The sequence below is a fragment of the Zonotrichia leucophrys genome, chromosome 2, assembly GCF_028769735.1.
Source record: "Zonotrichia leucophrys gambelii isolate GWCS_2022_RI chromosome 2, RI_Zleu_2.0, whole genome shotgun sequence".
Classification (NCBI taxonomy): Eukaryota; Metazoa; Chordata; class Aves; order Passeriformes; family Passerellidae; genus Zonotrichia; species Zonotrichia leucophrys.
This window is the reverse complement of record NC_088171.1, coordinates 45,914,692-45,931,277: the sequence shown is the minus strand read 5'-3', so window position 1 is coordinate 45,931,277 and position 16,586 is coordinate 45,914,692. Positions and strand designations below refer to the sequence as shown.

Here is a 16,586-nt window from a genome sequence, read left to right as displayed (position 1 = left end):
ATTATATATCTAAATGCCACAGCAGCATTAATACATAACCATGAATTATATCAGGCATTGAGTAATAAGTTTATCTACTTCTTACTTTTAGTGTTTCACTACAAAGCAGCAAAAAGATTAAAGTAGTATCACCTTAGTGCATCCTACTTTAGAAGCTTCCTTGTTCAATTCACTTCATATAAAAGTATTAAACTTCAATCTTCTGATAAAAGAAACAATCTCTAAAACTGTGGAGGGGAAAATCCAGGAGCCCATTCAGACCCAAGAACACTTGTGTAAAATAATCTGACTGAAAAAAGGAGATGGATTCAGCTACATGGATAGCAATAATTTCCATGAAGGCCAGAAAAACGAGAAGAAAGCAGTTTCACCAAGGATATAAAATGGTAAACGTGTCTTACTCTTGCAACTCTCCTCACAGCTGCTTTCATTCAAAGCTCTCCAATATGTGAATTTGGAACAAGCCCTACCTCCAGCATGACTGAGTCTTCAGTAAGTACGCAAGGGAAAAGTATGATCTCCAGGAAGCCTATTGCCTTCACAGGAAAGGAACACTAGTTGGGAACAGTTATGATTTTATTTATATTGTCCACATGTACATTTATACCACAGATATGCATAAAATGTTGAAGAAATTTTTACCTTAGCTGATCTCAGTGTGCACACTTGACTTGGTTGTCTTTTTAAAATGCTGGCCTCAACACCCAAGCACACATTGCTAAGCAACTTTGAGAAAGAAAAGGTAACAGAATGATAAAAAACATCTTTCTTACTTAGATTGTCAATTGCCATTGAAAGGATGTTCCACAAATCAGATTAGTTTCTCTAGGAAATTCCAGTAATTGCAGCTAGCATGACCTCCCAAAACACACTGCTTCATCCTGACAGATGTCACCTGTAAGAAAGCTTCTGGAGCAGCTTCTGAAGGCTAATATATTTTATAATATGAAGATTTTAAATACAAGAAAAAGAATTAGGAAGTAAGAGCTTGGCAAACCAATGTCATTCCAAGTCCCAGTGTCAACCCATGACTGCCAGATGATTCAGCTTTGGAATATAAATATTGCAGTAAAACTCACTGCACTTAACAGGCCTAGCTGCACAAGAAGCCCATAAAGATCAGGCTGCTGTATCACACCTACAGGAACAAGAGGTGAAGGAAGTGAGGAACTCACAATCTGTGATATGTTCAGTCTACTCACTTGGAAGAGATCACACAAACACCAGCACTGTCCAACTGCACTGAGCAATTAACAAAGCCTCACTGGACTAGTACATAGTGGTAGCTATCAATGGACGCAAAAAGAAAAAAAAAGGAAAAAAAAAAGGAGCAAACTAGGCTACAAGAAGGTCTTTGTGGTTTAGCTTCCTCTTACATGTTTTTCTGCAACCTTCCAGTTTTTCCAGCAGGAAAATTTTCTTCTCATCAGTACTGCTTAAAAGAGGCTAGATACCTATAGCATAAACACTATAGAGAAGAAAAGGCTTCTTAGTGGTTCACCTGAACCTGGGAGGATCCAGTGACCTGGGTTCTCAAAAGAAGCAAAGCATAGAGAGGGACAAACAACAACCCACTCCTCTCATAGGCTCTTGATACTCATCCAAGGGCAAGGTGAGCAAACCATACAGTATTGATGACAGTAACTTCCGAGCCACAGCTACAGAAAGCTGTAGTGAATCTCCACTGATGACAAGTTTATTCTTGACAATCAGATATGTAACTTCTGCTTATTACTGAGCAGGGAAGAAAGCTCAGCCCACCTCAAGCATACTGCATTGCCAAGAAGAAATTGAATTTTCAGGAGGGGAAAGAAAAAAAAAAGAAAAAGCACATTGATAGTTCTTCCTATGATCCCTTTTAGCTCAGGGTCTGAATGCCATTGAGACAGACAGGCTCTCCAGAATATGCTGTTTGCTGTGGCACACAATGCAGGCATAACTGGCCAATTGGCCCTTACAAATGGACCAGCCCTGGGAGTCTGCTGTAGGAATCAAGAGAATGGTAAATGACAAAGCAAATTTCTCCAAGCAGATAGCAGAGAAACAAGAGGGAACTTTCAGCATGAGTTGAAAGAGATTAAAAAAAAATACTATGACCTAGTAGCAAACAAATAACAACTTCCCAGTCTAACGATTTGCAAGAATCGAAAGTACATGGTACAAAACAACCCTTATAGCAAAAGTAGTGATAGGAGAGAGGATTGAGTAGGCTACTTTAAAAACTCAGTAAGTAAAGGAAGTCATAACTGTTATCTCCAGTCTTTTCCCATGCATGCAGTTGTGATCCAAGCACAAAACTCACAGATCAAATGGGTGAAGTTTCAAAAAGACCCTTTCTAAAAAAGCAGCCTAATAGCCCGACACACACATATACTTTACATATTTAGAGACAGACTATTCTGTACCCATGAAAGTTCTAAGACTGTTTTTGCCAAGAATTTCAGATGCTACAGAGCAAAGGTTTTTATTTTACTAAATAGGTTTTCTATTCGAAAATGTCAAGACATTTTCCCAGTATTTGAGAAGTTTATATTGTAGGCAAGACTGCCACAAATATACACTAAGACAAAAAAAAAATCAATAAATGGATTTTTTTAATCATAAATTTATGATACCACTTACCTCTTCAGCAACACTTCAAATGAATTTTTATTTCTCTCTTTTTTATCACCTTTATGCTAGATGTGTCTATGTGCATGCTGCTGCAGCTGTGACACTACCATTTTCCATTTGGAAAGCAAGAGCTCCATCCAACCTGGCCCTGAACACTGCCAGGGAACGGGGCAACCAAACTTTTCTGGGGAACATTGGTACTGTGCCAATGCCTCACCACCCTCACAATAAAGAATTTTTTCCCAATATCTAATCTAAACCTATTTACTTTTAGTTTGAATCCATCCCCCCATGTCCTGTCACTACATGCTCTTGGGTTAAAGTTACAATCCTGCTAAGTATTTTCAACCTCATAAATCCTTTTGTTCCAAACCTTCTGCTTGCATGTCAACACTCTATTTGTCTCGTTATCATTCTATATTGCCTTAAAAATTGTAGGCAAAGACTAGCTCTAACAATTTTATAAAAAGAAATTTGATTAATTCAACTAAGTCTTCTAAACAAGTCTTTGATAAAGAGAATAAACAATTCTCATTTGAAAAATCATCAAAAAAGAAAAATTTCAATTTTGCAAGAATTTAATAGATTCTTTGAAAGGTTAAACTTTTTAAACATAATTTATTATTGCCAGCATAAGGAAATATATGTTCTGGAAAATGATGAATCACAAGAACAATTCATAAGCACTGAACTGTAATAAATGCATTTTTCAATTTCAGAAATTTTTCAAATCTATTTTAATGTGTCTGAAATATAAAACCCACAAATCTACCACAAACATGCTCAAATACATTTCAGTTCCAATTCAAAAGGTTTTTCAGACTAAAGGCCAATGCACTACTTTACCACAAAAGGAAATTCCTTACCGAAATAGGAGTTATCTTCAAAGAATCTCCTGTAGAATGTGTGAAAAGGTACCACAAGACAGGTCCAATTTCTCCTGTAATAAATCCTTGTGCGTGGTATGAACGAGTAGTACAAACATTTTCAATTATCTTTGCTGCTATATGGTTCACTACCCGCTCCTCCTATAGGAAGGAGAAGTAAAACACATTTGCAAATGTTTGTAATTTCTTTGTAAATTACTGCCTATGTCCACATTTTATTGTCTTGGTGTGGTTCTTAATTCTTTTTGATATTTGCAAAAGTAAGTTTTAAGAAACCTCACCTGATGACAAAGTTATATTCACAGATCCTACTTCCCCCCACTTTCTCTTCTACTGCAAAGACAATTTAATACAAGCATAACTTAATACAAAACCTTGCATCTCCAAATAATCACCCCAAATTAAATGTAATCATTGCAAATGAAAAGCTTTAGTTATATGAAAGGTGTTCCATGATCAGTGCTTTACAAATGAACAAATTTGTGTCAACACTCATCACTAGAACATGCACTAAATAGTACAATTATGAGATATTCAGTTAAATTAGGAAAGAAAATTTACATTAAACCCTCTTTGTCTTTATACCAGGATTTGTTGGCTCTTCTGAATAAAGACTTCTGGCAAATTAAATTGTTACATAACTCCCTTCTAAGCAGGCAATCCTGACCACTTCTTAAGACTTAAATTATTAGGTCCCAGAAGTCCTAAATTTCCATATGAGATTCTGAATCCTTCATATTTTTAGTACCAACCCAATAATTTTCACTTAAAATCAGAGTCTTTAACTGGAAGATACATCACTGGTGTTGTTTTGGCTGTGCATTGCCTCATCTCATCTCAGTCTTGAACTACAAAAAAAGTGAAGTCTCTCAACAATATTTTTAATAGCATCTTGAATTTAAAAAGAATGAATTTTAATATCATTTTTATAATTCAATTTATCCTTATGTCTGGCTTCACAAATAATTCATCATAATATCTAATTGATTTCTTTCTTAAACTGATCTCTATTTTAGCCTACTAAACTCTGGATTTCTGAGTTATCTTTACAATCAGAGCCACCAACAACTGTGAGCAACGATAATGAAACCTTTCAGAAAGCAGTACAAAAGAGGAGAACTTGCAGAAGGGAAGAACTTAAGCTTCATTAAAATATATTCATTATCCACTTTTCCTTCTACTGACTTAGTAGTGCTAAAATATAGATTTTAGATGCAGAAATATTTGAAAACTCTTAGTATAATGCTGTCAAAAAAAAAAGGCTGTATTCACCATTTTCATTATAATCCTTCCTGCTCTTCCACAGAACTGCAGCTCTACTCAAAATATTTAACAGAAATACCAAAGTCAATTTCCATCTAAAGTGGTTACACTCTTATATAAAAAGTCCACTGAATTCTGTGGTCTTTCTGCTTATTTGCAGCCATAAAACCAAAGACAATTTAGGCTTCTCTCTTTTTACAGTTTTGATTACTGCAAAATAGGGCATTATTTTGACCTATGAAAGACCTAAATACACAGATACTCATACATGTTTACTAAAATTTAAATTCTGAAAACATCTTATAAATAATGCCCAGTTGAATATTTTTTCTGTGAGTTATACTTCTGCATTTCAGTCTCTTTTTTGGGGGGATAGAGTTAGGGTAAAAATTTGTGCATTTATCAAATTGACTAAATTGATGCATTTAACAATTAAATCCATAACTGAAACATAATTGCCAAGTTAAGTCTCTCTTACATATGAAGTGATTATTAAGACTGCCAATTGGGACTCCACTCCTAACTTAACAGCCATAAAGACATAATAAACAAACTATAATCCTATTAATTAATCATAATCAAAGCAATATATAGTGGATTAATAATGTTAACAAATTTCCAGATACAATTGCAGTTTTTCTTTATCAAATTTGGTCCTGAAGATGCACTTGATTTCCTTTCAGCCACTGATGGGATGAGTTATGCCTGTTCCAGACTGTGCTGCTACTTTGAGTAGAAAATGGTCATGCATCATCACTGTGCTCTAAAAGCTCAATGATGCTGCCAAAGTAATTCTATTTGCTGCCACCTGAGACCTTCCATTTCAGTCCTCTGGTATCTGTTCCTGAGCACTATCTAAGCAACAAAACTTGTACCATGTTCTGCTTAATTAGCTGTCTGCAAGGGAAGCCTGATCTAAACTAATATTTGGCCTCTTAACTAAAGGAGTCATCCAGTCATCTTACCAGCAAATAAGCCATTTTAGTGAACAGAAATGGATATTCAAGATATGAGTAAAGCAGTTCCATATATCAGTAACCCTCTGTCCACATAATGAACTGCATGAAATCTAAAACTATGAATAGAATTGTATAAAAGAAGAAGCACATACTTTATTTTCAATGAGTTTAGGTTTCAACTACTTTTATAAAGTACACTTAAAGCTCCTAATTTTCAGTCATGTTGAACACTTGCAGATAGATCTGTTTCCAGTGAAGTCAGGGATTCTTAATGAAAATGAGCCCTGAGTGAAAATGCAAATACCAGAATGATAAAAAGTTGCAAACTACTAAAAGAAAAAGAAAACTCCTTTTAATCAAGTCTTTATATTTTAATTATTGGGGGGTGGGGGGGAGGGGAGTTAACATTATAAAAAATCTACTCCCATGTTTTTAAAATAACTGAATCTACCAGATATTTTTACTGACTGTTATAAATTAACCAGTGCAGCAAAAATTTTGGAAGCATTGAAGTTACAGTCACTATGATAACAAACATGCTACCAAAAAATACCATAACTTCATTTTCTTAGAAGTTAGGATAAAATATTTTATGATCTATTTAAAGTAGGTTAACTGACGGAACTGAGTTGCGGACAGCTGTTGACCCCACTGAAGGCTGAGAGGCCCTGCAGAGAGACCTCAGCAAATGAAGAGATCTGGGTAATCACCAAACATATGAAGTTTGAGAAGGGCAAGTCCCAGATTCTGCACTTGGTTTGGGACAACGCTGGGTGTATGGACAGGGTTTTGAATAAATGAAGCAAAATACATAAAAGGAAAATGGTTTTCATATTAGCATTAGGTACTCCATATTAAATAGGAATACCCTTTCTGAAACAGAAAGTATCTTCCATGACTGGATAACATAGTAGCTCTAACAGTTATACATTTTAGCAGGAGAAATCAGGACCTTCCTATCTTAGAGATTGAACACAAACATTTAGAAGTTGAACTTAAACAAATGCAGATGCCTGGAATAGGCACTTTGTATCACTCTTGGAAACAGTTGCTGGAAAAGATTAGCAAATAAATATTGGAATGTTTACTACATCCATTCTGACAGACCACAATATTACACTAAGACTAAACATGTCAAATCAAGCTGATCATTTACGTATTTATGAGTGTACCAATTCCCTTATTTTGACACATAATTGAACTCAACTGTTCTTTGCTTGACTTGAAAATCAGCTTCTGTCTCAAGTTAACACTGAAATGCAGGAAATTTGAACTTGTGTTCCCCTACAGATAAAAGACTTTCCCAATCTTCTATTTCCATCACCCTAAAACTCCTTTCACTGACCCATACACTTTTTTTATCACTGTTAGATTTTCAGGCACAGAAGGTACATGAAAATGACACTACCTGCATTTTCTGAACATTTTGTTCCTTTATAGGCAAATAAAAGGGACACACACACACATATTTCAAATTTCTTCCTGTTCTACAGTTCTGTTTCAGAGGGCAATTCTGTTTTGATAATGACAAATCTTATAAAACTTCACAAGTCCAAGAACACTTCAGAGTAGTTCATAATAAAACTCAGGAACAGTGAACTTAGCTTACAAAAATCAAAACTATATAAACCATAGTACTGAATGACAACTGGTTTTTATTTTCTTGATTTTTTTATTAAATACATAAAATAAAGCTTCTTAACTGGAAATTAAAACTAGAAGTGAATATTTATAAGGCATATACAATGCAATGTGGTAGCTCAGACCTTATAACAAAAAGCTTGTTTGCCATTTTTATAAATACTGAGACAATATGTCTATATTCACTTCAGAAAACATCCTGATTTAAAATTTTCTTAACTCACAACTGGGCTTAGAACAATTACAATTAGTTCATTATTTAGTTATGTATAATTTTTAAAAATTATTAATATAAGAAAGAAAAACTTATGTACTTTTAATAGAGAAAAGCTGGTGACAAATATTTTCAGAGCTGCATAGCCACAGGTCAAGAGGCAATGGCCAGGAGTGAAAACTCCAAGCATAAACAAGTAAAAACTTCTCCCTGTGAAGGAGGTGCAGGCATTGCTGACAGAGATTGTGGGACCATAGTTATTAGATACACTCAAGACATAAATAGACATGTTCCTGAGCAACCTGATCTATTTAGACCTACTGTGAACAGGAGGTTGGATTAGATGACCTCCAGAGGTCCATTCCATCCTCAAGTCTTGCACAGTTTTACAGTTTCAAACATATTTTAGAAAGATACATATCTACATTAAAAATGAACATACTCACAAACAGAAAGTATAGAAGGGCACAGATGTAGCTGGCTAGCCTAGACATAATTTTAAATTTATGCTTAATTAAATTTAATTTGAAATATTGCATGGCAAATGTACTTCTATTTTGTGTCATTTTTTCAAGAAAAAAAAATCAAGATAAATTATTAAGAAAAATTTGACATGTTTCAGGACTAAGAAGTGATTTTATTCTATAGGAATAAATTAGTGTCTTATGGATGTCTTGATTTAGTTTCTGCACACTGTATATTCAGAAACAGCAAGTCTTCCGTTACTAAATTTATAATTAAATAGCTTCTCACTACTGTGCCTTAGAATGACATATTACTCTAATTATGAGCTGGAAGTTCTGCACAATACAAACTCAGTTTTGTGTTCTTGGTCACATGAAGGTTTGAAGATATTAAAATGCATCTAGGCTCTTCCTTTATTAATCACAATCTGTAGGCAATAAAGAGCTCAAAAAGGAAGGAAAAGTATTTCCTCTTGCTTTCCACCTTCTAGCAACCTCTGACATGTTTTCTGCCTTGAGCTTTGCCTTGGGCAAAAATAAAGTAACATGGTCTCATACAAACAGTGAATGTAAACCCTCCACTCAATTCTTTTTCATTTTCAAAATAGAACTATATGCATATTTTTCTTCCTTTCTTCTAGCACAGCTAAGCCATCACCAAAAACAATGAAGAACACAGTAAAGCACATGTATGAGAATAAACTCAATTACTACTTTTTTGCCTCCAAAGAATGCTGACAAGTCAGTAGGATAACAATGCAGTTTTAAAAAACTGTATATAATCCTCCTCAAGAAAGAAACTTAAATCTTACGCAAAGATTCACAAATATGTGTGAAAATCAAATTGCAAGAGGACAGCACAAACTATCAGAACATTTCTCAAAAGATGCCTACATCATTAATAAATTCCACATTTATTAACAGTAATTTATATTTACTCTCCCATTTCCCCCAACACAAGCAGCAATACATAAATGTTGAATGTACAGAGAACAACACTGCATTAATCTCCTGCTTAGGTCATGGTCTTATGATTATTTAAATTCAAGAGCAATGCTTGGTTGACAAGGCACTGCAATGCTGCAGGCTACAATCCTCACACAATGCCTAAAGGGTTATTACTGTGGAGAAAATCTACTGAGGACCATGAAAGAGCCTTACCCCTTCCCGAAGACACCTCATTAGCACAGTGTAAGCAGCTGAGGGAACAGCCCAGCATTCCCTGGGGTGCTCCCCTTTTTCCTCCTGAAATGAAGCCAACGGCACAACTGATTAAATCAAAAAAATCACAACAATCTCAGTCACATAAAAAATGGGTAGCATGTTCGTAATAAGGTTCGTATTATACACATTTCAAATTAACATATGCAATCAAATATATTAAATTATAGGACATTATTACTATTTCATGTTATTTCATGTGCAGCACAGAGATTGAAATTTTATTAGTTTATTTAAGTAGTCTCCAAAATCCATAACAGAGTTTGTCCTAGTATTTCTGCATTTCATCAATTCATTCTAATTCATACAGAGACTGTAAAAAAGTGTCTGTTCTTTCATTCCTCTCAATCATTTTGAGTACTTCAGAGAGATAACTGGCTATTAAGAGCAGAAGTGCTTGTCTTTAAAATCAAAATTCATTTTTTTGGTAGGTAAAAAGTCAACTTTCTTTTGGTAGGTAAAAAGTAATTTGAAAAAAATGCTCAAAGTCATACAAAGAGAGTGTTTTAGAAAATATATTGTATGGTATAGCCTTCAGAATATATGAACACTGTTTGAAGATCTTACTGTATATTTCCTTGAAATTACCCTGTTAGGCTAATTCACTACTAGTTGAATAAGGGCTTAATTCTTCCATTACAAGTGAACTTCATGTCCCCCTGTCCCTGAAATAGCCTATTGTAAAATTTTAAATTTAAAAGGGGACACTTGGATATCACTGAGATTTAACTGCAACAACTTCCATATCCAGGCTAGTAACACAGAAAGAGGGAAAAATATAGCCTCTTTTGGGAAAGAAAGTGAGAAATAATAGGTATTAGATGGTGTGAAGATGACAGGCCAGAAAATAAGAAACTCATTTTAGTAAGTAGACAAAGGATGACAAACAGCAATTTCTTCAGAAATTACACAATTATGAACTCTATTAATTATATTCTCAAATTATTTTTAGCATTTTAACAAACTGGTTTCAATAAAAGGGATAGAATAAGCAAAGTAGAGGTTAATGATGCAGAAATAAATGATACTTTCTAAATTTGCCGATTTCTGCATGGCTTACAGTAATTCAACATATATATAATATGAGCATTTCAGGCCTTTAATTAAAGCATGGCACATTAGCATGGAAGACTATTACTGAATTGTCTAGTAAAATTAATTTTCCTTCTTGATTGAAAACAAAACTTTATTTGCCACTTATAGCCATAGAGAAAATGGGTCTGTTAAATATCCCATTTGTAAGGTTTTATTTCTGTTAACTTGGTATTAGAATGTATGGGACAATATAAACAGTAACAACAAGAGTGGCTGGACATCCAACAGACACATCAAATCCAGTTCATTCTATCTCCACCATCTTATCTGAGTAAGAACGTGCTGACAAGTAATCAACATTTGCCTTCCAAGCGGTTGTGTGCGAGTTTAAGAAAACACAGCCCAAGTTCTAAGAAAGTAAAGGTAGGTTACTTTCAAACAGGCAAAGGTGGACTCTTCTCTACCTAGAAGATGCAAGACAAGACTAAAAGTCAAAACAGAGTTAAAATGACAATCCATGGTGGAACTGGCATGGTTCTGTTTCTCATTGTATTCACCTAATTTAACCAGAAATTCTATCAAGGTCTTTTGCAACCATACATTATAATGTGATATAAAATAAAAATACTTAAGAAATTGTGCAATCCTAAAACATTAATAGCTCTTCCATTCTTCAAACTGATTAAAGCCTTTCTGCAAGGTTTAATCTCTATTTAGAAATTTTAAAAGGTAAAAGGAGTATGAACCTTAGTACCGTTCTTAATTACATAAACATAACAGACATCATTTGACACTTAATAAACCTAAATATATCACCAAACACTGGGGAATCTTTCCACTTTTTTGCTCACAGCCCATGTTGATTTTGATTAAACTTTAGGTTCTGCACCCTAATAACACAAACAACACAAAATTAATAAAAATATTACATAGAACTTGAAAGATTTCCCCCAAGGCAATCCACTCAAGAGTATGAGAACATGCTCCCTGGAGGCTGCTCATGTTACTTGTGAATTGCTCTTGGCTTCTGTTTGGAATAAAAATGCAGAGATGGAGTGTAAGATCTTACTTATGAGATCTCATAAGCAAGTACCCACACAATATCAGCGTTTAGGAATGCACAGGACCATTACAACTATCTGGACATTTCCCAGTATTTTCTAAGCCATAGAAGTGCAAACAGTGATCTTGTATTTTACTTCATTAATCACCCTGCACCTAAACAGCTGAACTTGATTTGAAGTATTTGATAATTTATGACTTACCAAATGTTCACATGAAAAAGAAATAATCTTTACCATTATTTCATATAAAAATTGTGGCTGGACCTAGAAACACTTCACAAAACCCCAGAGGGAATAAATGAATAAATAAGACCATATATATCCTCAAAAACTTACAGCTTAAATGAAAATATTTAGCAGTTTGATAAAACAATCAAGCAGGCCAAAGAAAGCACAAAAAAGATGGAAATAAAAAAACCCAAGTGTATAGTCCTTAATGAATTAAATGCAGTTATGATTTATTTTTCTTTATTAGTCAAGTCATAAGGCTTTGCTGTTTAAAGATATAAGTTGGCAATAAACTTTTTGGTTTCATTTATTATATTACCCCTGACTTGCTATATGATCTTGGCAAGGTCATTCAGCACTACTGTTCGTCAGTTTAATGAGCAACAAAATGCCTACAACACTAGAATATTCTGAAGTACACATAGAATAGAAAAATGAAAAGTGCTTTTTTTTAAAAAAAAATTGAATGGTTAGTATTTCCAAGCATATATATCACACTGGTGTTTTTGAAATTTTACCAAGACATGGTGTCTTGAGCTCATATGTGTCCAAATATTTGTTCCTACACTATTAATTTCTTAGCTATAACATAATGCACTGCATTAATATTTGTGTGTGTGTGTATATAACCAACCTTGAAACGTGACAAAGTTGCCACTTCTATGCAACTTGTAATGCTTCAAACATTGTAAAATTCATATACAGACAGAAAAATTTGTCAGGTCACATTTTCAGATGGAAAAGATCTGTGCAAATCATTCTGGTGTTATACAACCAGCGTTAACAAAATTGTTTAAGCTATCAGAGTGTAATTTCAAAATAAAATCAAGCCATACAAAATATTCCTGCCAAATATAATTTTCAAGTTGGAGTTTTAAGTTTAAGTTCATTTGTTTGATGACAGCAGGTACAAATCTTTCCTCCTGAGGAAACCGAGCAAGTATTAAAACATATAAACTGTGACTCTGGATGCATTTTTCAGAACATAATTTCACATTATAAGTTCTGTGAGCACATATTTGACAAATACTTTGGCAATTGTCCAGCAAAAATAGGACAATGCTTGTTATTCTACAAAAACCAAGGCAACCACTACATCTTGTGGAACATGCAAAGGAGCTAGAGGATAAAGAAAATAAAACTTGGAAATTCAGCAGAAAGCCATAACTACAGCCAGAGTAATGATTCATTTGCCACATTTGCTCCACTACCAACCCCCTTAAACTAGTTCAACTAACATGTCAGCATTCAGAGCTATTAGATAATTCAGATAATACAAAGGCTTCAGAGAAGCCAAGGTTAGACTTTTTCTGCATGAAGACACTTTTGTTTCTGTTAAGTAAAAGAGTATTTTATTCTTAGAATAAGGAAAAAACAAATGTGATGGTTTAAAGGATCTGTCAACTCCAATTCTTAATATTGACAGTATTTTCTACAAATAACCTCCAATTATTTTTAATGCATATCTACTATTTTTAGACTGAAGGTTTAAATCAGTTTTAATCAGGAATAAACACAAGTCCATGTGAAATTAATCAGGATAATTTCATTTCCTTTTCCACTGTGCTGTGAAACCAACCACGCTTCAGTAAGATTTAATATGGACTAGATATATAGATACATGAATATATTAATTTGTTGATATTCTAGACTGTCCTCATACATCCTATTTAATCAACATCTCTAGCTTAGATGTTTGAACCCTTAGATCTGCCACTTGGAGGCCAGCAGTGTTTATGGTGGTTGATTAAATCATTCTATGAAGTTAAAATTCTACACTTGAAGAATGCTGTTTAATTAATCTCAGATGAAGTAAATGATGGGATTAGCATGTTTCTTAAAGTAGAATAAGTATTAGAGAAGACAGGACAAGAAAGTGTTGATGATACAAATAACTAACTAATTTGATTTTTTGGTCTAGTTTTCAATGGCAAATTTTTTCACATTTGCCATGTTTGTAAGGATCACTTGCAGTCTTACCTTGCTGGCTATGAGGAAAAGCAGCTCCCCAAGTGCTGGTAGAAAGCATTGCTTCAATTTGCTGTTTCTGAAGTTCTCTCTGATTAGCTCAGTTAAAAGTGTAATTGCCTAAATTAAAAAAATCAATCAATAGATCAACTCACATATTCTGTCAAGCAAAACATACTGCTAAAGGTAAAAAGCTTTATCTCAAATGTCATCTTACTTATTCACTCTTCACTTATGCTGAAGAGCCATTTGCAAGGGATTTAGTAAGCATTGAAGGAAAGAAAAAATAATTATTACAAAACATTATATATGCAATATGGAGAAAAATGCAATAAGGAATTAGTCAAGGTGACAAATTATCAGCTATCTGTTCTTTCAGTTCCCTCAGGGCAACAGAAATAGATCTGCCAGGAAAAGAAAAGCCTACTTGCAGTTCCTGTGTTTCTGTCAGAAGATCTGGGAGTTCTCACCACCTCGTTACAAAAAGAACAAACAACAAGAAACCTCTAATGATGTCCTTTGTGTAGATATCATATCAAAGGATAAGAACTATTTAAGTTCTGTCTTCTGATCTCTAAGTTTACAGGTGATTACTGTGTAAGAACTGGATATATACTTTTAGCTTTTTGTATTTCATTAACTTTTGTATGCAAAGCATTTATACATATACACATGTGTGTGCATATATATATATGTAGATAGATAGATAGATAGATAGATAGATAGATAGATAGATAGATAGATAGATAGATAGATAGATATGTTATTTATAAAGATGAGGTGGAAGGAAATTAGAAAATTTGATTCATCTTGTGCAGGTGACCTAGTAAGGAAGCACTTTCCCATGCAAAAGTATTTGGCAGTAAAGCACTTTTTCTTCTTCGGAGCACCATGGAGTTTTTATCCTCAACTTCCCTTGTTTTACTTCACCTTCTGACCTTAGCAGCTTCATAACTCCAATCTTTGTACAGCAAAATCATATCAAAACTGGGAATGCAGTCTTCAAATCAAAGCAAAAAGATCTACTAAACAAACTTTGACCTTCTCCCCATTTTTTTAAAGTAGTGCTATGCTCATTAACTGGTTTTTTAAACTGCTTTCAGAGCATTTCTACAAATTTTATTCAGGAACTTTAATTATCCTGCCATTCCAGAGAGAGCTTTACTTTCATATTTAAGAAACAAACGTATCAGTAGGTTTCAAAGATTCTAATGTCAGCTTGAGAAAGTAGTAGTCAAGTTAATTCAAGTGCAATTCTGCACCAAATGATCAACACATAATGACAGCATTTTCACCTTTGTTATATTTTCTTTCTACAGCTATGCAGAATTACTCTTGCTTTTGTGATGAAATGTATTTTGAGAACTAGTTTGACTGTGGAATCAATACCATCAAAAGTACCTTGTCACTGTGGCATTAATAAAGATACACATAACCATTAACATCCCTCAACTTTGCCCCTTTAGACTGAGGGTGAACCCACCATGAGACAGTATTTAACTACACAAAATTGAGGAACTATATGATAACACAAGCTGCTGACAATATTTCTAGGTGGGCTCTAGCTAAGCACATCAAATCATCATGACACCTAACGTACACTTGCTTGTTTGCAGGCAGAACTTGAAGAAAATACAAATCAATTTGTACATCTGCTGTAGGGGATCAAGGCAGTCTGCTCAAAATTATCAGTTTTAATGGTAAATCTCAACCAGCAGATAACTCTATATCAATACTAATATTGGTTTGCACCTGCAATATTTGTTTTCTCAATGCATGGCTAATATATTTGAAAATTTTGATGACACATTATCTTAATACATTTATGTGTGCAGTCCTACAATTCTCTAAATCCTATGTTCTATTAAATAGAACCATGAATTAACCTTTATGTGTAGTAAATAATATATTCATTATATCCACTTGTACTAAGTTCTGTTTGGCTGCCTTGCCGCTCAATCAAAAAGTTTAACAAAACAGTCATTAACATTAAATATACTGAGTAGATTATCCATCTTCTGTTTTGTGTTTTTTTTGTTTGTCATCAAAATTAAGAATTTAAGATTTAAAATGAATGAAGATTAAATCCAAGAACAATATTTCACAGTAGTGAACAGAAATTATTGATTCTCACTCTCCTTCAAGATTCTAGGCCAAGTTATTTTTATTCTGGAGAGATTCTAGTTATTATTTTTATTCTAAAGTGATAAGAAAAGGAAGTAATCATAATCCAATTCCTACTCTTTCTTCAAACATGAATGAAAAAGAAGTAAAACTGAGTAAACAAAATTTAAATGAAAAAGTAATTTTCCTTGTGCACTAAGAAAAAAACTTGCCAAAAATCTAGTCAACAGGGCAATAAATTCAAGTTTTTATTTGAAAAAAACTTTTATTAAACAAGAGGGAAGATATGTCTGAAGAAATCTGAGCTATTATTAACTGACTTGTGCTAAAATTGTTACATCTTTGTTAAAGAGAAACAAAAGTAGCATGAAATCCTATAGTTCTTATCTTCATATATTATAATAAATTTCTCCATTAAGGGTTAATTTTGGTAAGAAGAATTAAGCACTATGGCAGAAGGCACTGAACATGAAATAGTCACCACACATTACAGATGATACACATAATCTCTTCTATACAAGACTTTATTTACCACACTCAGATAATGCCCTCATTTTCTCTAGAGAGCACACAGAGTACAGAATTGCCCTGTGATTTCCCTCCCTTCACTGAACACAATTAAATAATCAAATATTTTACAAGTGTGGGAAATGGGGTTCACAGACTATGTCACATACTGAACTGGCAGAGGGTCAGTGCCAATAACCTATTTAAGATCTTCTTGTGTCCTCTGCAATGGAAGCTATGGAACAGGAAGATGTGATTCATTGTCTGTATTATAAGCACATTTATATGGAAATACAAATATTTTTATAAAAGAAATTTATTTTTATATAATATAAAGCGTTCATAATTTCACAAACACATTTTAAATTACCTAAAATGAGGAAGACAACACTGTTTCC

General features: G+C 33.7%; 1 protein-coding gene across 5 annotated transcripts in view; it reads right to left on the bottom strand.

The window, feature by feature from the left end:
- The window catches only part of ULK4 (unc-51 like kinase 4), a 211,559-nt gene that overhangs the window by 162,621 nt on the left and 32,352 nt on the right, over positions 1–16,586 (bottom strand). For all 5 annotated transcript variants that reach the window (XR_010439137.1, XM_064704836.1, XM_064704838.1 and 2 more), the window contains exons 18-20: positions 13,570–13,677; positions 9,203–9,286; positions 3,480–3,641 (exon numbers count right to left, since the gene is read on the bottom strand). Coding sequence is in view for 4 of the 5 variants with exons in the window: in XM_064704836.1 (XP_064560906.1) it covers positions 3,480–3,641; positions 9,203–9,286; positions 13,570–13,677 (354 nt within the window). In the remaining variant the exon portion in view is untranslated. The remainder of the gene's footprint in view (positions 1–3,479; positions 3,642–9,202; positions 9,287–13,569; positions 13,678–16,586) is intronic.